At 36.2% G+C, this 22,603-nt stretch overlaps 1 protein-coding gene across 1 annotated transcript; it reads left to right on the forward strand.

Annotated features, from left to right (window-relative positions):
• Positions 1 to 645: 645 nt before the first annotated feature.
• Positions 646 to 22,584, forward strand: LOC142628143 (uncharacterized). The gene is made up of 13 exons (XM_075802154.1): positions 646 to 894; positions 1,078 to 1,317; positions 1,721 to 1,850; positions 2,704 to 2,856; positions 2,959 to 3,203; positions 3,306 to 3,384; positions 5,463 to 5,669; positions 7,686 to 7,766; positions 7,842 to 7,987; positions 8,887 to 8,994; positions 9,114 to 9,233; positions 19,492 to 19,566; positions 21,147 to 22,584. The coding sequence occupies exons 2-10, from the start codon at positions 1,190 to 1,192 to the stop codon at positions 8,894 to 8,896; spliced, it is 1,179 nt and encodes a 392-aa protein (XP_075658269.1). The 5' UTR covers positions 646 to 894; positions 1,078 to 1,189; the 3' UTR covers positions 8,897 to 8,994; positions 9,114 to 9,233; positions 19,492 to 19,566; positions 21,147 to 22,584.
• Positions 22,585 to 22,603: the final 19 nt, after the last annotated feature.

The raw sequence follows: 22,603 nt of genomic DNA on the forward strand, positions 1-22,603 counted from the left end.
CCCTCAGTAGCCCTCACCCCCACGAGGTAGACCACAACGTACTAGAAGAGCACCCACTTGTGGGACTGGTGGACACAAAATAGGACACAAAGGCAGCTCTATGGTATGATAACATTACCAACAATGTAATGATATATATTGTGGTTCACTTTATTCTTATCATTACACCGAATATTGATTGTATGCATCTAATGTCTTTGCAGCACGATGATGAGCCTAAGGATGATGCCCCACAGCCTCCTCCCCCCGCGCCCAAACATTACATAAGGGTTAAAAAACGCAAAATTGGTGAATCTTGAAAAAGAAGCAATACCTGAAATGTGGTGGATGTGGATGTGGATAATGTGAGGCAATGAGTTACAGTAAAATTAATTCCAAGCTTGGCTGCTTTTTAATTCATTTTTGCCACATGCTTTTTAGGAATTTTTTGATTTCTTTACTTGTTGAATTGTTTGTGATAGTGCTTCTACATGATTTTTCCTTGAAGAAATTGTTTGTGACAAAATGTGGTGTGGTTTATCCTTGAAGCATATAGTTCTTCTTCTATTAAGCATATACCTTTTGCAAATTATGCACGGTGTGGATTTACCAATGTTTGGGTGGTCTAGAATTTCTGACTTCTAGTGTTTTGTCTTCAACATGATTTTTTGCCTCTAAATTGTGTTTTAATCATGTAATATTCCAGGTCATCGCAAATAGAGCAGCAGAGATCCTTGGCCATAAGCGTGGTGAAAAGGTTGTGCACCCTACTGACCATGTGAACAGATCACAATCTTCTAATGACACCTTCCCCAAGGTTAAAACAGATTTAGAGCCGAATAAAAACCCAGAGATCAAGCAAGAGTCTGCTGCCAGTGTTGCATCTCAGGAAGCATGTGAGAAGTGGCGACTAAGGTCAGTATCAATTCAAATCATTTTCTTTTCATTTCTGTCCTTCAAATTTTTAAAACAATAAAAATCATCTTTCACATTGCATTTCTAGTATTTTGGTAGTTAGCCACATGCATGTTAAATGTTCTAATTATACCCCCTCCAGTCTGAGATGCCATACTGTTTGTTGAATATGATATTTATCAGGGGAAACCAGGCCTATAAGCATGGGGATCTGTCTAAAGCGGAGGATTGTTACACAGAAGGGGTGAACTGTGTGTCTACAAGTGAGACATCTAGAAGCTGTCTAAGGGCTTTAATGCTATGCTATAGCAACCGTGTAGCAACGCGTATGTCTCTTGGAAGATTGAGAGATGCACTGGGGGACTGTGTGAAGGCTGCTACAATAGATCCCAACTTCCTTAAGGTGCAACTTAGAGCTGCAAAGTAAGGGATTTTATTTTGAGTTTGCGGTGACTTTAAGTTGTCTACATATGCTAGTTTATCAGTAACTGAACTTGTTTGCAGCCAAAAAAGAATGTGAACAATCTATTAATCATATTCTTGGTGATTAATAGTATTGCATTGTATTTTGTTGTATTGAAATCCCATCAACTTGTGGATTAATTTGAGATGAAATGATTTGTTTATGCACATTTCAATGGTATATGGGGTGGAAGTTTCCACTCTTGATTTTTATGCACATTTTTTGTTCAACTAGTTTCTTTAGGCTTGTTTCTTATTCAGATAGATAATAGCATATTTATGCTGTCTCATCAGCCTAGATTTTGCTTTAAAATGATAGAAGATTATAATATCCCCTAATCCTTGCTTCTTCATTTTCTTAAAGTTGCTACCTTGACCTTGGAGAAGTTGAAGATGCATCAAAATATTTCAAGAGATGCCTGCCATTAGGAAGTGACATCTGTGTGGACCGGAATATTGCAGTAGAAGCATCTGATGGCTTACAAAAGGCGCAGGTACTGCAACTTACTGTTTGGAATAGATCAGATCTTGTCATTGTATTTATCACCAATTTTTTCATTATATGTATTTAACACTTATAAATATGAAAACTTTATTATAGCATCCAAATTGGAAATAATAACTCACTATTGTCTCATAAAAAATATCCAAATTGATAATTGTGCAGAGCATATCTTTGTTTATTTTTAAATATATTTTAGGTGAAATGTAGTCAAAATCTTTTTGGTTTTTAAAAGGTTGTTTTATTAGTCCTTGCAGCTGAACAATTTGAAGAGTGTAAATTAATTAATTTCATGTTATATCACTCAGAAGTATAGTATTTTACAGTATCATTCATTATATAAATTTCCACTTCTCTATCTTAATCTTTCCAAAATTCAATAATTCAGGTATTTAGATGCATGTCTATTGCCTGATGAGAGTAAATGGATTCAATAAATTGGTTCTTTTCCATTGGGAAGGGTAGCATTGTAATGGGAAAAAATGTATTACCATTCTAAGAAGCATAAACATTATATGCCTCTTCGATTATTTTCTGTTTACTTGGGAAAGGTTTTTCATTGACCAATATATTCAGATGCTCCAAACATTATCTGGAAAATGCTTTGTGCCAAAACAAACAGAGTGGTAGTTACAGAATTGTGAAAAACATGATGTCAAATTTTCTGATTATAGACTAACTGGCTTTCAGTTTTGAAAGGGCTTGGTGGTATTCCTGCTTTTTTCTTTCATATTTTCCTCTTCAAGATTTGTTGACCTTTTTTCACATTTACATCTCTATGGATAATCTTTTATTCATTTCTTTTTCTGGTGTCCAAACTAATGTGTGTTTTTACTGCCTACCAGAAAGTGTCAGTATGCATGAATCGCTGTGCTGAACTTATGCAAAGGAGCACATCCAATGATGCAGAGACTGCTTTGGAAGTAATTGCTGAGGCTTTGACGTTAAGCTCGTTCTCAGAAAAATTACTAGAAATGAAAGCAAATGCTCTTTTCGTGGTTTGTGGCTCTTTTTGTGATACAGAGAAATTTTACTTCAAGACATTGGAATCTATTAGAATTCTTGTCTGTTTTGTTTTGAACTTTTGTTTCATCTGGCAGCTCTGGAGGTATGATGAGGTGATTCAATTGTGTGATCAGACTCTTGGTTCTGCTAAAAAGAACTCTCCTCCAATGGAAGCTAGTGCCCTTGAAAGAAGTCTGGATGGTTCTGAAATCTTGGAGAACTATTACTTCAGGCTTTGGCGATGCCGCCTGATTTTTAAATCCTACATCCATTTAGGAAGGCTTGAGGAGGGTATTGCTTTTCTTGAGGAGCAACAGGACAAAGAATCTGTAACAAATAGGTAATTCATAATCCTAGCATGTATGAATCCTACCCCTCTATTTACATGTTTCATTGCAATGAAGGTATGTTTTTGCCACATAAAGTTCCTAATGCTAATTAGAACTTTCAGGAATGGAAGCAAGGCCCTGGAATCATTAATACCCCTAGCTGGCACTGTATGTGAGCTCTTGCGTCATAAGGTATCCTTTTCTTTTTTGAATTCTTTTCCATAAGTCCATTTTTTGTGCTTAAAATAGTGTTATTATAAAACTTAATGGACACCTTATAATGTTGAAGGCACCTGTGTAGGCTGTGTTACTTAAGGACAACATAGTCTGGTTTACAGCCAATATGTTGTGTGCTCTCATTTATGATTTTGAACGGAATTTGTCCGTGCAAACATGAGCAATCCAACAGTCATTCATTTTGTATTTTCTTGTTTGGTCTTTTAAATGAATTTTCTTATCGGGCCTCCATGCTTTGAAGCCTATAATGGCTAGTACAAGAATATTAAATGTTCTTGTCTATCTATTTGGGTGTGCATAACATGTTGCACAATTCGTATATACATTAATGTGTGGATATTAAACCTGTATAAGGTCTCTTTGAATGACTTTCCTGGAACACCCAAGTGTTTGGGGAAAGTAGGGTTTGTTCAACAGGCTAGCCACTTCTTCATATCATCTGTTCCCAAAGTAACTCTTTTCTGTTATATGAGACCGTTCCTGACCTATCAATTCATAGGTCTCTACTTGTTAGTATAATGCTAAGGAAGTTAATGAGTGTGTATTGGCTTTTGTACGTTACTCTTTCTTATGAATGTCCAACTTTCCCATGACAAAATGCACATTGTTGGATCTGCTTTGATGGGTGTGTCCAAAGATGGATCAGGGGAACAAAATCATGGGTCACCACAAGTTTCTTTAGGATACTTCATGCATTGCTAACCAAAAAAGATACAAAATAACTTGGGGTAGTGAAGGAGATTTGTACTTTACTATGTTACTAATCATAAACACATTGTACTTTTCTTATCAATACAACTCTTATTACCTATCAAAAAAAAAAGGTAGTAAAGGAGAAATTTGGATATTTGAACAATTGAATTGCACCTCAACTGCAATGTTTAAAGGATGAGACTATTCGGATGTCCATTTGCAGCTGCACAACTGATACATAAACCCAACAATTTGCGATATTTTTTCTTAAGAAAAGAAATGAACACACTCAGGGAATATTCAAACCATTTAGTTTAGAAATTCTTCACGCTTCAGTTATAATGGGTTCACTAAAGTGCACTGTCTGCTAGAGCTGACCGCTTGAAAATTTTCCATTTAGGTATTTGATTTTCCACCTATGTCATTTATAAATGTTTGACTCAGATAACTATCTCAGAATAACTAGTTTAGTCCAATTGGCTTGACCCTTATTTGATTCTATGCTTTTATTATATTTTTAGTACTTGCCCCATAATGCAGATCATTATTTTTCTGGTAGTTCATCGGTAGCAATTCTAGCTAATCAAGTGAAAGAGTAAACTTAAATAAACTCAATTCAATTAAGCTTTTCTATAATTAAATGCGATTTACATTTTATGTAAATCTGGGCTATATAAGCTATTACAGGAGCTCCAATTGTGGCTAGTTTTTTGGGGGTCTAGTGTTGATTTGGCTAGAGCTTTCTTTGAGTCATGAAAACTACTTACTTTTAACATGGTTGTTTTCCTTTCTTTTCTTTGTACATATTTTTTCTCTGGCTGCTTCATTATTCTAATGAAGTAGTCTTCTCTTAATACAAGTTTTCTTACCTATGAAAAAAAAAAAAAACTGCATACTTTTAACTTATTCTTTAATTAAATATAACTGTTATTATCAACAAGTGATAGAATATTTGCTATCCCCACAAATTTTACACATGTGATGGGTCAAATGTTACTTGTCAAAAAATGATGGGTCAAATGTGAGACCTCTTCCTTGAAATGAGGTGGAATACAAGAATAATATTAATTATGAGTATTTGTTGCTTGACTGATGTTAGGGTAAAATGGTTGGACTGGTTAAATAGTCACATCATGCTTAGTGACTTTTTTATTTTTCTTTTAATGCGTTCAGTTTTTTCCTGAAACTACTAAATTTGCAGGTAGTAAAGTGCTTTATGGTGTATATAGGTTTTATTTTTCACTTGACTTGGTCTCCTTTTTCACTTTAAAAAAAAAAATCTTATCAAAAACCTGTAATGAGTTATATTTGTATTGATTCATCTATTGTTCTCATCACAGGCTGCAGGGAATGAAGCGTTTCAGGCAGGATGGCATGCAGAAGCAGTTGAACATTATACTCCTGCTTTGTCATGCAATGTGGCGCCACGTCCTTTTGCAGCTGTTTGTTTTTGCAATCGTGCTGCTGCATACAAAGCCTCGGGCCAGATTACTGATGCTATTGCAGATTGTAGCCTGGCTATTGCTCTTGATGGAAATTATCTTAAGGTTTTCCTCTAAAATGATATGATCTACCTCATTCTTAGATATAAACTTGTTGAAGAAGAAGTTGTTGGGAGCATTTGACATCTGGTGGAGACTAAACTCGGTCCATAGTAATGGACTTATTGTTTTAAATACACAATTCTGTAATCTTAGATGGAACCATCAACATATTTACCATTAAGGAAAAATATCTGGGTCTTTTATGGAATGCCCAAAGTTTTGAGGAAAAGCAAATGGACATTTAATGCAATTTAAACGGTGAAATCACTTAATTCTGGATGAGTTTAGGTCTATATTTCTTGGTTTTAATAGGACTCCTTAGTAGGCAGAGCTAAAATTGATCTTTTATTGCCTTCTTGAAGATCCAATTGGACATGTGGAGTGGGCCAATATGTATATCATGCACACACTAGCACTTATACCATCATCATTTGCATACCTGAAACTGCATGTGGATTCCAAAACAGAAATAGATTAAACCCCATAACAGAAATTGAAACAAATGGGGGATTCCCAGGAGGGGGAAACCCCATCTAAGGGGCATCTCTGTCAGTTTTGGAGCATATTGGTTTCCTGACCTTCAAAACCAACCACTGAACCAAGTCTTTTGGTTTCCTGAATACCAGCACTGATAGTTCTGATGGAAGAGAGAATACCAACTAAAACTGATGATTATGGTTGGTTCTGGTTGCTGTATTCGGTGCCTTTGGTTTTTCTTGCACCCCTTGATGCCTTTCATGGTAGTCAAAGGCAAGCCGCTTGGGCAAGGTGAGGCACTGCTAATGCTCTAAGGTGAGATGTGAGGTAAGGCATCACTCTAAGGCGAGGCTTATTTAGTGAGACGCTCACCTTTAGAGCCTAGGCGACCAAGGCAACCACCTTAAGCCATGAAAAAAGCACTAAGGTGAGAGCCTCATTCAAAAAAAAAAAAAAGTATATATATAAATTTTCTTTTAGAAGGTTGTCGTAATACCTACTTTTAGATTATTAGTTTAGCAAACCTATTTTTAGATTAATTAATCCACAGAAAGTTGTTGTAAAACTTATAGGTTGATTAATTTTTAAAAGCTTGTAATTAAATTAAATATATAGTTAGAATAATTATTAGAGCCTAAACCTATTTATGAATACATATATTAGAGCCTAAACCATGTTAAGCCTATTTTGAAATCAATTAATAGACCTAAATCAATTAAAAGACACTTGATTATAATATATTAGGAATATATGATTTAAGTTCTATATGTATAATAATTACGTGTATATATATATATATATATATATATATATATATATAAAATTTTACACTTCGCTTTAATCGGGTAGCACATTTTGTTGCCTCAAGCCTCTCGGCTAGGTGCTTAAGTGGATTGGTTTAAGTTTATTCAGTAAAAGCTCGTAAGTTGACATTAGGGCTGTCAATAGGTTGGAGCTGTTTTGGATCTAATAGGATTCAAGTTCGAATTTGAATTTGACATAATGGCTGAAAATTCAGATTTGGTGCATCTTTAAAATTTCATAATGTAAATCTAAACTTTCCTTCTCTTATTAATAGGTGTGTTATAATACAAAATTACCCTCACATATATGATTTTATTGTTACTAGTGCCTGAACTGATTTAGCTTGATAGTGGAACTATGACTGTTTTGAATTCAGATTGTATTTGGTTTTTGAGCTGATCCATTGACAGTCCTGCTTTACGTGCTCCACTGATATGATGATTTGCATCATTATATCCTAATATCTGTCTTTTCATGTTGAAGTATTGTAGGAATATAATTTCTTCACTTATTTTGATTCCTCCATCACCTTTAAATGCAGACTACATGCTCTGTCGATCGGTTCCTTTGCAATTTTAACAGTCATTTTTAGTTCATTGCATTTTTTGAGTTGATTATTTGTGATTCTATTATTTATAGTTTTAGTCTCTATGATTTTTTGCTTTAGTTTTTCAAAAGGTGCTTATATCTTTTTCCGTTTGAATGTTGAACTGGTTTCCACCTTCATTGTTGTCCTAGGCAAATCCACCTAACCCAAGGACATTTCCGTTTATATTGCTTGGAAACAAGATTGATGTTGATGGTGGGAATAGTCGAGTGGTAAGGATATACTGTTGCAGTGTTATCCGTGTTTCTTTGTTCCTTGGATGTTAACCTAAATTATCTTCTTTCTAGGTTTCTGAGAAGAAAGCAAAGGATTGGTGTGCTTCAAAAGGCAACATACCTTACTTTGAGACATCAGCAAAAGAGGATTATAATGTTGACGCTGCATTTTTATGTATTCCCAAGACTGCTCTAGCCAATGAGCGTGAACAGGACATGTAAGTTTATTTTGGCTGTTGATATCTTTTTGATTGGCTTGGCATTATATATCACTGTTCTAAGGTACTAACAGGCATAGTTTTAAAATGAACCCCATGGCAAACATACAGTGCTAGTAATATTCTAAGTATTAACAGTCACAAGTTTTGAGATGAACATGGGTTCAGCGGCACTCCATGGAAATGAGTTCTGGATCATATTTTACAGCAGTCTAACAAGGCATGATTTTTGTGGGTTCAATCACTACAATTAAAGAGATAAATATTGGGGTCAAGGAATATGAGATATTCCTAGTGAAAGGTCATCAGCACTTGTACTACATCAAGGGTGTGTGCCTGATAAAAGCTACCCTTAGAACTTACTTTTCAAAAAAAAAAAAAAAGAAGAAGAAGAAAAACTACCCTTATTAGAACTTCAAGCCTGTGCAGTTCAACAATGCCACATCAAATTTCATTTATTGGAAGTGAGAAATGCATATAATTTAGCCCAACTATCCAAAGTAAGTGCAATTAGCCCTCAATTTTCTTTAAAATACCTTTAAAATACTTAAAATAAATCCTAAAATTTGATTAAATAAATTATTATTAATCAGGAAGCTGCATTGAAACTAGGAGTGTCAACCAGTGAAGAATTTGATACTCTTGTGGTGCCAGAGAAAATGATTGGCCCATCTAATTGATGAGATAATCAAGATCTTGAAGCTCCAAAAATTTGATTTCAGCATTAATTGCCTTATGCTTCATTTTGTGCATCATTTCTCCCAATCAGTTTGATTAGGAGTTAGAAATCTAATCTTCAGCAACCCAAATAAATAGATAAAACAAGAAGAAACTTGATAGATTTATTATTAAAGTAAAAATACCCGTCTGTTGGTACTGAAATTGATAAGTTGTTGTAGGTTTGCTTGATTTCTGCTACCCTTCCTCATGAAATTTTGGAGATGACAAACAAGTTTATGACAGATCCTATATGGATACTTGTGAAACGTGACAAATTAACTCTGGAGGTAAGTAATGTTTGTATGTTGTATCAGCTACCTTGGATGTAGATCTGAATGCAAGTTTTTATGTCATTGTAAATCTGTAGTTTGATACTGGTTTTCTTTTCATCTTTTTATGATGATAGGGCATCAAACAATTTTTTGTTGCCGTGGAAAGGGAAGAGTGGAAGTTTGATACTTTATGCGATCTTTATGATACCCTTACGATCACCCAAGCTGTCATATTCTGCAACACAAAGAGAAAGGTAGTGTTGTCCTTGATCAAATTTTGGATTCAAATTCTTGTAGTGTTATCTTGCCTAATATTGAGAATATAATGAAGAAAGCTTTCGAGTGTCAGTCTATTGTTAGGTTCATAGTTTACCAAGTAATATTCTTGGCCATATGGGTTTATGCAAGTTCAATAGTTAACATCAACACCAGTGAAGTAAAATAGAGACAGGAAAAGTTTTGGTATTGTTTTTTGTTTTCCACCATCTCAGCTGGACTGGGTACTTATCTGTTAAGCTTCAATTTCAGTTTCAGGACACATTAAATTCAATATGTTCCAGTATACGCCACTGTTTATCTTATTGTTAGACTAAAACCTCTTTTAAGAATTTAATTTACAGCATAAGATGATACATAATTCATTTTTGGCAACAATTCCATAATTCATTGTCTTTGAAAATGGCTATTTGATGTTTGCAAGGTGTTGCAATAAACTTTGTCAAAATGGATGATATTAAAATCCTACGAGACATTGAGCAGTACTACAGTACTCAGATTGTGCAAAATGCCTATGAATGTTGCTGATCTAATATAAGTTTTGCTGGCCGTCTTGTGTGTTGATGCATCACAGTTGTGCGGTTGACGTAATTTTTAGTTTTGCTGGCCTATGCATTTGTACTATAAAAAGTTTGCAGAAACTAATCCTACTATCCCGTTTGGCAGTATAGTTTTAACACATTTTAACATATTTTAAATAACATTATCAAAACATTCAAATAACATATGGCATATTACTGTCTAAGTCAAACTCTCAATATTAATCAGAGCCATATTCAAAACTACTGCGACTTTGGAGTCGTAAAAATTCTCAGATGTAGCAAGTACTGTGTATTCATGGTGGGCAATACCAACTGTGTGATGTTTTTATTGAAGCAATTAAGACTTTGTCTGCTGGGAGTGATCCAAGGTTTGAGACTGACAGGAGTTAGAGAGAAATAATTGACTTTATCCATATGCTGATATGCATACCATTTGAGTTTAACTTGTTTCTATAAATGTGTACATTATGTGAGTTTAGACCATAATTTTCACCAAGCACTTATAATTCTTGCAAACACTAATACAAGTACACCTTTTCATAACATACCAACAACGAAGAGCAGGGAAAAAATGAGCAAGTGATTTCATATAAACTTAGCCAAAAGTAATGAACAATTCATCTTTAGATTTGCAAAAGGTGCACGTACAATAGGATCATTTGCCCTCACGATCAACAACATTTTGTATTGCACAAAACGTGTAGACATCAACAACAACGTTGAATGTTCGTAGGTAGAAATTTTTGGAAGTCATCATTGCTTGAATCTGAGAAGTCTGAAATGTCACTTTCATCATCTAACGCAGTAATTTCATTAATAGACTTCATGGCTCGCTCTTGCGCCTTCCCCTTTAGATGCTTCCTAGCTTTTTGGACTGCATGAAAACGGTCTAGCCGCCTTTGCATTTGATTGTTCTCTTGTTCAAGGCGAGCAAGTATGTTGGCAGGCTCATCTCTAGGTAACTCGGTTGAGCGTGCCTTAGGAACTCGTAACCCGTGCCATCGACAATACACCTCCAACTCACACCTCTTCTCGTATAGGGTTGACCATGGTAGTTCTGTTGCGGTGAACTCCATTGCGGTGGTATCTGTACTTAGTTTTGTAGGTTTGTCGACCATGATGTGGCCAACGCTTCCAAGACTCTCGTACGTGTATATTGGCATATTAACGAAATCTCTCTTCTTTCCAACCCATTTCCCTCCATAGTGGTCTGTGTATGTTTGTAGTTGTTGATCTGCTGGAACTTGTGATAATTCATTTGTTGAAGTAGATTGAAACTTGTTTCTACGTGTATGAGATGATGTTGAGGCGTTGCGACTCATAGCTTACTCAACCTACAAAGTTAGTGGTGTAGGAATAAGAAAAGAATTGTGGTACATTTATAACCTCATTCCACTGTGTATTCAATAATAAAATTTAACATATTCAGGCTTGTCATGTCAATACAGGCTGGAAAACCACGATACGAATTTTTTGTTCAAATGTTCCCAATGTCACAGTGAGATTCTCTTATTCTGGGCAGTAGTTGCAGTGTACTGCCATGACTATTTAGCTAAACAGTACTCATGTGAAGAGTATTTAGCATGCTTGTGTTTCATCTGACATGAACTTGATAAGACAATACCGAGTTGTGTTAAATGCATCATAAACTTTTCAGGGGTCTTCTGCATCCTTGAAAACAGTGCATTGCAAAAGGATGCAGATCTGTGTATTGACGTGAGTGTGAATGATATGACTAGATAGGGTTCAACAATGTCGAGCTATTGAGTAGCACATGTAGTACTGCGAATATCAGTGTAGCAATGGTGGACAGCTGACCCCCAAACTCGAGAATTTGTTTTAATAAATTTAGATTTAGAATAAGGGCTCTCAACCTAAACTTGTTGTCTCCAATTATATATGTAAGTACACAAAGATGGATCGAAGTGGACCAAAATGGAACAAAGTGGACCAAATTAGACCAAATGGACCGATTTTATTTTACACTACAACTCGAGTATTAAAGAATCGAGATTCCAAGGAACTCGAGTTTCTAAAACTCGAGTTCCACTGGGCAAATTTTTTTCCCCAACAGAAGCATGCTCTGTTTCAGGCAGAGAGGCATGCCCTGTTTCAAAAAAATTTGCCCAGTGGAACTCAAGTCTCTAAAACTCGATTTTCATTGTGGAAAGTTTTTTTTCCCCAACAGAAGCATGCTCTGTTTCAGACAGAGAGCAATGCTCTGTTTCAGTGAATATAGCCTAGTGGAACTCGAGTCTCTAAAACTCGATTTTCACTGGGCAAATTTTTTTTCCCAGCAGAAGCATGCTCTGTTTCAGGCAGAGAGCAATGCTCTGTTTCAGTGAATATAGCCCAGTGGAACTCGAGTCTCTAAAACTCGATTTTCACTGGGCAAATTTTTTTTCCCGGCGAGAAAATGCTCGTTTCGAGGCATAGTTTTACAATGTAAATGCACTCAAATCACAACAAAAGTCATTCTCAATATATCATCATTCTAAACATGTCCAACCACGCTTAATTTGCAATTCTAACCATACTACTCAAATCACAATCTTCATAGAGGTACATTGGATAGAGAATTACAAGTACATTCAACAACAATCAAAAAGTTCACATAGAGCCAATACAACGTAGTCACTTTTCCTAAGATCAGCGGTCCGCATGACAAAAACGTCGTCCATGGAAGGATGCCTGAAAAACGTAGAGTATTTACGTTAGGAGACAAGATAGTAAACATTAGGTAAACATCGAATGAACAACAATTATTTAACCGATGCATAACTTTTTGCCAACCTACCTAGTGTAGAACATGGCCGCTTGTGGAAGCACCACGGGATTGCGGACATTTTCTGCGGTTATGCCCGGAAGCATGACACAGTCCACATGTCTGCTTAGGTTGACTCTCTATCAAATCTGCGTCCTCCCTTCGCCATCCCGGTTCTTGATCCTTATTCCTTACTCCATCCATCTCATTCCTTATTCGTGACTTCACCGGTCAACCTTTGGCCCGCAACAATGCCAGATTAGGCAACCACTTTGGCCCCATGGGATCCCTCCATAATGATTGTGACTTAGGAACCACAAATGCATGCTCATAAGTGTTAAGGGCATGGTTCAAACCATAACATGGGTGAATATACGTGGTCGAATCAATATGTAAATAGTCACATACTCTAATTGTATGTGAACACGGGATCCCTATATTTTGCCATTTCCCACAATTGCATGTTTTTTCCCGTAACCGAACTTCGTAACTGTGGTTTCCCCCTCTTGCGCTACACATGTTGAGTTGGGTAACTACTTGAAATATCAGCTCTTCATTGCTAAATGGCTTGAGATAGTGTTTCTCAGATTTACGCTTATTTCCATCCCACGTGGATAAGGCATTTTCACTCCATTTCTTACCCTCTGACAACTCATAATGGTATTCTTTGTGCCGGTCGTGGAAATATTGAACAAGTTTGTTCCAAGTGAACTCAACCAACGCGGCAATAGGAAGGCCCCGTGCACCTTTCAGCACACCATTGAAACACTCTGATATATTGGTTGTCATTGCTCCAAAATGTCTCCCACCATCGTATGACTGGGTCCACATGTCCATATCCTCGCTCATTAGGTATGTGTATGGAAGATAATCTTGATTCTTTTCCTTACCATCCCTCCCCGTCACCTTCTTCTTCTTCCTAATGGCCTCAATTTCCACCTGCTTAATGGAGTCCATTATGGTAGCAAATTTAACTACCTGACTAGCATATCCCGCTTTCAACGCCGCTGACTTTAGAGTCGAGTTCTGAAAATGGGTGTTGAAGTTGCTAGCAACATGTCGAAGACAATATCTATGAAATACCCCTGCTTTTCCATCATCCCTTCTAGGCCAGTTTGCAATGGCGTTTTTGATACCTAGATGTCTGTCAGAAATTATGCAAATGCTGTCGTCAGGTATCAGGTGGCCAATCGTTTCTGTGAGGCATCGTAAAAACCACCTCCAACTGGACCCTGACTCACAATCCACAACAGCAAAGGCGAGAGGGAATACCTTGTTGTTAGCATCGGTTGCCATTGCGACCAACAACTTTCCCCGATATTTACCATACAGATGGGTCCCATCAATACTGATAACCGGCTTGCAGTATTTGAATCCTGATATGCATGGACCGAAAGACCAAAACACATAATGCAACAATATGGTGTGATCTGAGATGAGGACCCACATATCAGGATGAGGACCCACATACGGTGTATGAGGACCCACATACACAGTGACCATCCATAGATTTTGGAGCTCGGGCTTCATAATTGCGTAGACATACCACTTGCATGACTCATGCATGCATTTCGCACAAAAATTTTTCCTCGTCAACCTAGTGATCTTAAAGTGTTTGTTTTTCTTGAGGGCACAAATTGTTAATACGCGCTTCACCTCCACTTTACTGGCAAAAGTCAACCCTTTGCACAAATTCATCCCCTCTCTCCAAGTAGACACAAATGGCACCTCAATATGCGAAGGATCAACCATATTTTCCCAAGTATTTGCAGAGAATGACAACGCAGGAGGTGCGTAGGCAGGAATTGTGTTCGTAATGTTTTGGACACTAATAACATTGTCTGCATCAGGTTCAGTACCGTCCAATGTCTCATCGTCATCAATGTCCCTCTCAAAGTCCTCAAAGTCCCGAAAGTCCCCTCTGTCCCGAAAGTCCCCTCTGTCAATCATGTCTTCATACTCATCTTTATCGGCAAAATCTTCACCGTTAATGGAAAGATTCTCATCAACATAGTTGTCATCATCATTGTCATCATCATTGTTAACGGCAGTAGTCTCATCAACGTAGTCATCGTCGTCGTCATCATCATCATCATCATCATCATCATCATCATCATCACCATCGGCATGAACATTATTATCCTCTACATGTGTAGAATACTCATATTGAGCATCCAGAATCGTAACTTGTAAGCTTGTGGTTGTTTGTTGGATATCCTCTTGCCATCCTGCACGCGGCTCCAACTGTATGTACAACTCAATGTTACTTACTTCAGCTATACTCTCCAACTTGTCAAACATGATCTTTACATGTTTGTCTGTTTCTATCACCATATATTTGTAATTAATACGGTGCTTGAAGATTTCATTTGGCATACGATAAGTAATTTGTATGTTGTGCGCATCAGGATTCTTACACAACTCTTCCATGACAAACACCTTCAATTCATCAAGGGTTTTCAACCTACGATCAACTTGGGCATAATAGGTCTTCATACCCGGCCCCTCAAATGGCAATCCCTTGTTCGCATTGGGATTGATAAGCGGACTACCGTGGTATATGATTATAACAATATCAAGCATTGTGAACCTGTTTAAGTTAAGTCCTATGTTAGTTAAATCACATAGTCGTAAAGTGAAGGAAAAAAGTAATGCAATCTTACCAATGAACATATTCAAGCCAGGTTATAGAGTGCCCATTAATATCTAAAGGCCAAGACGTAAACCTTCTAATCCTAGTGGATGGAGAGACGGAATTATCTATTACTCCATTGTGTGGTGACCTATAATGCCTAGGTGGGTAGAGGAGCATGATTACATACCCATTCACTACATTCATTCACTACCCATTTCATACCCAAACCAATGATAAATAAAGTCAAAAAAACTTGAAAGATCATGATAAAAATAAAAGCCTAGAAATGATGAATAAAATTTTGATAATTACATACCCATTCCCATTCATTACATTCATTCACTACCCATTTCATACCCAAACCAATGATAAATAAGGTCAAAGAAATTTGTAAGATCATGATAAAAATAAAAACCTAGAAATGATGAATAAAATTTTGATAACAAAAACTATACAAATAAATACTCAAAAAATTAACACTAACAAACCAAAGTTCTATAATTCACAATATTGATAAATTAACTAAGTTATGTTAACTATCTACAAAATAAATGGTAAAACTCTTTAACCCACACCCATAGACAACATACCCAACTACAATGACAATCAAATTATGCAAACCCTTACCTGAGATATGAATTTGCTGAGAGGGAAGAGCAGTGAGAGTGGACAATGTGGTTTTGTGAGAGTGAGTGGTGTGAGAGAGTTATGGGTGAGTGAGAGTTAGTGAGGGTGAGTGAGTGAGAGTTAGTGAGGCTGAGAGGAGCTCTGTTTTTAGGCTTTCTCTGTGAGTGTTTATTAAGTGAGTCTCTGTGAGTGTTAATGCCACGAGCTGGGTTTTAAATAAACTGGCCAGAGGAAATCGAGTCTATAAGACTCGAGTTACTCTGCATAAAACTCGAGTCTCTAAGACTCGAGTTTCATGTTTATGAAAACATAATTTAAAAATAAGATACAGTAAAACTCGAGTTTTATAGACTCGATTTTCATTTGGAGTAAAACGAGTTTTAGAGACTCGAGATCTAGGTGGCATTTTGTCCACCTCAGCAAGCGCAAAGCGAGCAGAAAGCGAGTTTTTGAGACTCGATTTTTTATGTAAATCTCGAGTTTCAAAAACTCGAGTTGTTATTTTCCTTTATAGTTTCAAACCGTGCCTAACTTACTATATTCATGCCATCCACACCGCTAATCTGCACATTCCCCCGTTGGGTAAGTGTCTGAACTATGTTAATATTGAACATGTTGGTGAGATCTTGATTATTTACATTTAAAATGTTTTGTTGGGTATGTTTTTGACTTGTGTTTATATCAAACATGTTGGTGAGATTCTGCTTATTTACATTTAGGGTGTGTTTGTTTTGACAGTAAACCAATTCCGGAAAATATTTTCAGTATTTGCGTGTGTTTGGCAACACCGGAAATTTTGGTCAAACGGAAAAGAGGAAGCGTTGACCGTAAAACACACCCTCCCCACCCGGAAAATAATTTCCATGTCTATTTTACCTTCAAATTGAGTTTTCCGTTGGAAAACACAGAGAAAGAGAAGGAGAGGGAGAGAGCAACAACCACACCAGAAAAGAGAGAGAGAGCTAAAGGGAGATCGCCGGTGAAGCCAAGATCACGCCGTCCTCAACCCAAAGGCCCGCCGGCGAGCTCGCGCCGGGCGAGATCGAGGCGCGATCTCGCGCGGTCGAGATCGACGTGCGATCTCGCGCCGTCGAGCTCGCACCGGGCGAGATCGAGGCGCGATGCGCGAGATCGACGGCGCGAGATCGCGCCGTCGAGCTCGCGTCGGGCGAGATCGAGGCGCGTGATCGCGCCGGCAAGAAACCCTCCCCACCGATCTCACTCTTCCTCCTCCCTGTCTCACCTCCCTCTCTCAGTTTAATTTGATTTGGCCGGTGATTTGATTTTTGTTTGTTTAGAAGTTGATGGATTTTAACGTTTTATTATAAAATTTGTTTGGAATGTGAGAAAATGGTTGAGAAAATGTGAAAAATCAGTAAAAAATTTACATTTTCAGAATGTTACCAAACACCTGAAAATATTTTTCAAAGTATTTTTTCAAATGTTACCAAACACCTAAAAATATTTTCTTTTCCCAAAAATGTTTTCAGCTGAAATCATTTTACACCCGGAAACCATTTACTGCCGAACCAAACGCAGCCTTAAGTAGCATTATTTTTCGGTATAATTGGCCCTTGGAGGAAAGTCACAATGACATCTAAAGCTGTAATGCTGAAAAGAATGTACAGACTCCTAGAATTTAACACATAGATTGCTCTATGTTGTCTTTCAAAACTTTAATTTATTCATCATATTGTTCTCCCTTATAAATTAAATTAATTCCTCTCTTTATATTTATTCTCTATTTGGTCGAAACAAAAAAAGAAAAAGAAAAAGAAAGTTTCTCTCTATTGCTCTCTTTTCTCTCCTCTCTCTGTTAGGGTTAGGGTTTTTGATTTGATTCTCGTCATTTTTTTGTATGTGTTTTTGTTTCTGTTCATTGCTGAGCCCAAGAAATGAAGGCGAGTCGGTTGAGCCAACTTCACTTTTACGTGATTTTTGTTTTTTTTTGTTTTTTGTTTTCGGAAGCAATTTTTTTCACATTGTTAATGGTGTTTCCTTTGTGTTTGTTCATGTGGGTCTGCTTCAAATTCTGGAATCAAATTCTGGAATTGAGGCCAAAGATTGCATTAAGGTTTACCTGGGTATGAGTATTAATTTAGTTTTTGAGTATTATATATTTATTTATTTTTATATTAAAATTTTTGTTGGATTATGTTGATTTTAATTTTTTTTTTTTTGGTTTATTTTTTGGTTGATTGTTATGTTCTGCTTGCATGCATTAGTAGTTAATACAAGTGAGAAAACGTGGGAAAATTTTAATGTTTGGGTTCTCTATTTCCCTATTTGGTTAGTGAGAAAATGTGGGAAAATTTTAAACTTGGCAAGATATTAGAAAATAGAAATAAAAATGTTAAATGAAATACTATAACTTACCCTCTTAACTTGCCTTGTCAATGGAGTTTTGTGACTCATTCCCTTTTCCCCCAATTAGTTTACTGTTTTCACTACTGGTGCTGCATCAAGCACAAACACAAACACAAACACAAACACAAACACAAACACGCACATCGCACACATGAAGACACAATTCTATCATTCCTGTGAAAATTTTTTTTCATGACTATTACATATGCAGAAAAACTTGGAAATTTTTTTCATGACTGATGCATACGCAGAAAAACTAGGAAATTTTAAAGAACTTATAATTTGTATGATTAGATATATCATATACTTGGTAGAAAAACAAGGATGCAAGTAATGAACCCTTAATCCCATATCCCTGAACCTCTCTCTGAGCTTTGTATTACTGTGATGTGTATGTTTGACTTTATGGGCACTACTTTGTGTTCTAACTGCATATTTGTACTCAATGTAAATTAGTTTCAGAGTTCAGAGAGAAAATTATGAAATGATAACATTTGAAAACTCTATTTCCTACATATGATTAGTTGGATATTAGTAATATTGTTGGTTCTCAGTGTTTCATGCTTTCAATAACCTCATAATGATCCCTTTTTCTTTCTCATGTTTTTGCTTTTTGTAATGTAAAATTTCACTCTATAAAGAATAAATAATAAGTGCATGCTTCTCTTAATTTAGAATTGATGATCATAATATTGAATGATAATACAAAAATCAAATGGTGTTTTCAGTTTTCCTGTAATCTATAAAAATGAAATTAACCATAAATTATGGTAATAACTCCTATATTTTTAGATGGCCATGCTTGTGGTAAATTTGGTAACATATTCAGTTACTTATGTGAGAGAACATTGAAAGTATTCAACTTAAATGGGCCGTGCTGAGGCCGATGATGCCTATGTTCTATAGTTTAGAATAATGGGTTTTTTTTTGGATTCTGATTTGTTTGAATTGAATTGCAAGTTCTTGTTGATTTGGTTCTTTTTTGTAATGAAAAACTTCTTTTTGGATTTTCTTTGGTCTCTTGCCTTTTGGAATTTCCTGGTTCTTGAATGTTATTGATTTTTATTAACTAGACTTTAAAATTTGTATAAATTTTTATTAACCGGGGTTGGTCTATTTCTTGAAGGGATTCTCCTGTGCACTTTGGTGTGGTTGAGTTCCTCTTTTTTTTGCAAGAAAACTTTTTACGTATCACAAAAAATATAAATCCTATTAATGGTCATATGTGTCTTCTGTATTGTTCTAATTTATATTGTTATCCTCATACTTAACTGACTTATTTTTTTGAGAAAATTTTGCAGTTTGACTGTAGTTGGCAAGTAATACGGAGTTATCTTTTGCATGGGTTACCAATGTTCAGATCAGTAACTGCAGTTGTAAGTTTTGTTTATGTAATCTTCTTTCGCATTGTCAATATAGCTGTTGTAAGTTCTCTATGTACAATCTTCTTTGTATGGTTCTATTTTGTCATTGGAAAATTTAATTGATTATTTGGTTAACAGCAAATTGAACAATGTTGTTCTTACAGAGGACATGCATTTTTCCATGTAAGCTTCAGTTTTTTTCTTTTTAGGTTTCTGGGTTTGTCATTGATTTGCTAATCTTGCTCATGTTTTATAAACACTAGAATGTGCTCTGCCCTGTTTTGTCCCTGATATTTGATTTCTAATATGCATAACATATTAGACTGCGGTTAAAAGGAATGCGATTTAATATATTGACTATAGATGTCTTCAAAACGGTGTAGTTTCTTCATCTCTCTTTATTTGATTACCGTTTAAGTACCGTAGTTTGATATTTTTCAACTTTGTGTCTGATCTTTGACTAATAATGAGGTCTGTTGTCAATTCTATTATGACCGAGAATGTAGACAAAAACAGACTTATTATGATTTCAAGTTGCATTTATTTTATAATTAGATTTAGATTTAGATCTCTTGGGTTTGGTTTTCATCATGGTTTCAGGTTATAATGTAACAATTGATAATTATTTATGGTAGATTCTTATTATGATAATTAAACTTTTGTAGATATAGAATATTAAAAGAAGAGAACTTATGCAGCCTGTGAATTTGAACCTTATGAAGAGCTGTACCTTTAGGTTTAATGTAGGTTATATGGAGAGAGCGGAACAATAGAGCATTTGAAGGGTTAGAATGGTCCATGACTGGTTTTAAGATGCTTTTATTGTATTCCTTATGTGAATGGATGACTGCATTATCATACCATTCAAGTTCTAATTTGTTGAAGTTTCTTGACAATTGTAACTCCCCTTGATTTGACCACCTGCATTTACTTCTTGTGTGCAGGGTGATGTTCATATTTTTAATTAAGTTCTACTTATTCAAAAAATTAATAATGAGAAGTTTAGCTCCCAAACGAGCATCTAGACGTTATTACTACTTCTACAACAGTCTATGGTTAGGTTTATTTTGGCCTATTATATATGCTCTATTTATGACTGTTATTATGATTGTGTTTGCATATAGAAATATTTTATTCTATTATTTATGGAAACTATAATGTGGCAATATTCTACTATAGGGTGTAAATATATTAGGTTTATACGGAATCTTTATAGAATTTAAACTCATTTGAAAAGCATAAATTACAGAGAAAAATTTGGGCTTTCAAAATTTGTGTCATCTATAAAAGAAATCAAGAAAAGTCAAAGACTATTCTTTTATATACATTATAGATTATATCTAATATGGGTCATGATGATTTGTCATTAAGAGGTTTCTTGGGCACTCCATCTTCTTTTAGGCAGTAGAAGTTCTTTGTCCCTTCTTTAGAAAGGAGTGTTTTGTTTTTGTCTCTCTAGAGATAACAAGTTTATCTCTAGAGCTTGTGGGGGTTTTTCTTGTGGGAATAAGGGAAGTAGTTTTTTGTCTTCTTTTGTATGCAGTTCTATTTCTTTTTTTTCTTCCAACCTGTCTTAATGGAGGAATTCACAGATACTTGGCGAAATACGTCTCTCTCAGAGAGGGAGGATTCAGGTTTTACCCTTCGAAGTGATCAGCGATCTCAGAAATTCATCTTGAATTTGTGCTATTGGCGTGGCAAGCTGAGTCATGATGACAAGAGCTGTGAACTAGGGACTCAAAGCAAAGGCAACCTACGGGTTTCAGAACAAGAAGTTGGTCCATCACTTCATTGTCCACACTGTTCAACAAGTAAAGGTGTAATTATGGTGCCTGGGATGTTTGAGAGGACCTCATCTCAATCTACATGGAGCGAAAAGGTTGCTGTCGACAATAATGAATTCTGCGTTGCAGCTTCAACTAAGGGAGGCGGCAATGAAATGGTGCAAGAAAATGTTGTGATGGTGCAAGCGGACGTTACATCAGTTATGGAAACTGAGTTTTGTGGGATTGATTCTTCATTAATGCTAACATTGCGTTCAAAGCTGGCAGCAGTTTCAAACTCTACAACTACTATGGGAAGTCCGAAATCCCAGCCAATCACTAACGAGTCCAGCCTGTTTATTGCATCTCTTATTTCGGTTGTGGAAGTAAAGAGTGATACATGGGTAGCAAAAATAAGTGATATTGATGCAGCATTACCCACGCATGACAGCTCACCAATTATTGCTCCTATTAACTCTAATTCCCAGCAATCCCAACGGCAAGTGTTTAATATGGTCAAAATTCCAGACAAGGAAAAAGCGCAACAACAGAAATGAAGGGTAATGAGCCGGATCAGTCCAATCAGCCTCCACACCGTGCCATTTGGAAACCACCTCCATGGCCGATCCTGAAGGTGAACTCTGATGATGCTATTTTCCGGGAACAAAATTCTGTGGCTGTTGTTTTGGATATGGGAGGTGGATTAGTGTTGTTTGGAGATCGACTATTGATGTAATTGTGGAGGGTTCGGGCACAAATTATATCGATACAATGTTTCAAGAAGAAAATAGGGCAAGGATTGGAGTGATCATCCAAGATTGCTAAGGAAAAGGCTTGGCACACATGGTCGGAATCATCCCTCTCCCCCTAACTGTCATAGAGCTTGAAACTTTGGCTATATCGACGGCTTTACAATTTGATGCTGATCTGAGTTCGAAAGATGTCATCCCAGAGGGAGATTTAGAGATTGCTATGAACGCTTTGAATGCAGATTCGTATTCCTTGGAATCCTTTGGCTTACTTAGTCGAGATGTTAAATGTTTTGCAAGTTTATTTCATTGTATTAGGTTTTCACATGTTCGTAGAGAAGGAAATAGTGTAGCTCACAATCTAGCTCGACATGCACGACATGTCACTGGTTTTCAAGTGTGGATGGAAGATGTTCCATCGTACACCATTGCTGCTTATCAGGCAGATTTGCCTACTATTTAATAAAGTTCAAGTCTTGATTCTCAAAAAAAAAAAAAAAAAAAATTACAGCATTTGGTTATGTTTCCTTGCCTCTA

The sequence above is a fragment of the Castanea sativa genome, chromosome 3, assembly GCF_040712315.1.
Source record: "Castanea sativa cultivar Marrone di Chiusa Pesio chromosome 3, ASM4071231v1".
Taxonomy (NCBI): Eukaryota; Viridiplantae; Streptophyta; class Magnoliopsida; order Fagales; family Fagaceae; genus Castanea; species Castanea sativa.

What these genes read in the sequence shown, in the direction of transcription:
- LOC142628143 (XM_075802154.1), top strand. Translation starts at nt 1,190, where the DNA reads ATGCTATGCTATAGCAACCGTGTAGCAACGCGTATGTCTCTTGGAAGA. An exon ending in GTGAGCTCTTGCGTCATAAG is followed by an intron (nt 3,385 to 5,462) that starts GTATCCTTTTCT and finishes TTCTCATCACAG; the next exon opens with GCTGCAGGGAATGAAGCGTT. An exon ending in ATGGTGGGAATAGTCGAGTG is followed by an intron (nt 7,767 to 7,841) that starts GTAAGGATATAC and finishes TCTTCTTTCTAG; the next exon opens with GTTTCTGAGAAGAAAGCAAA.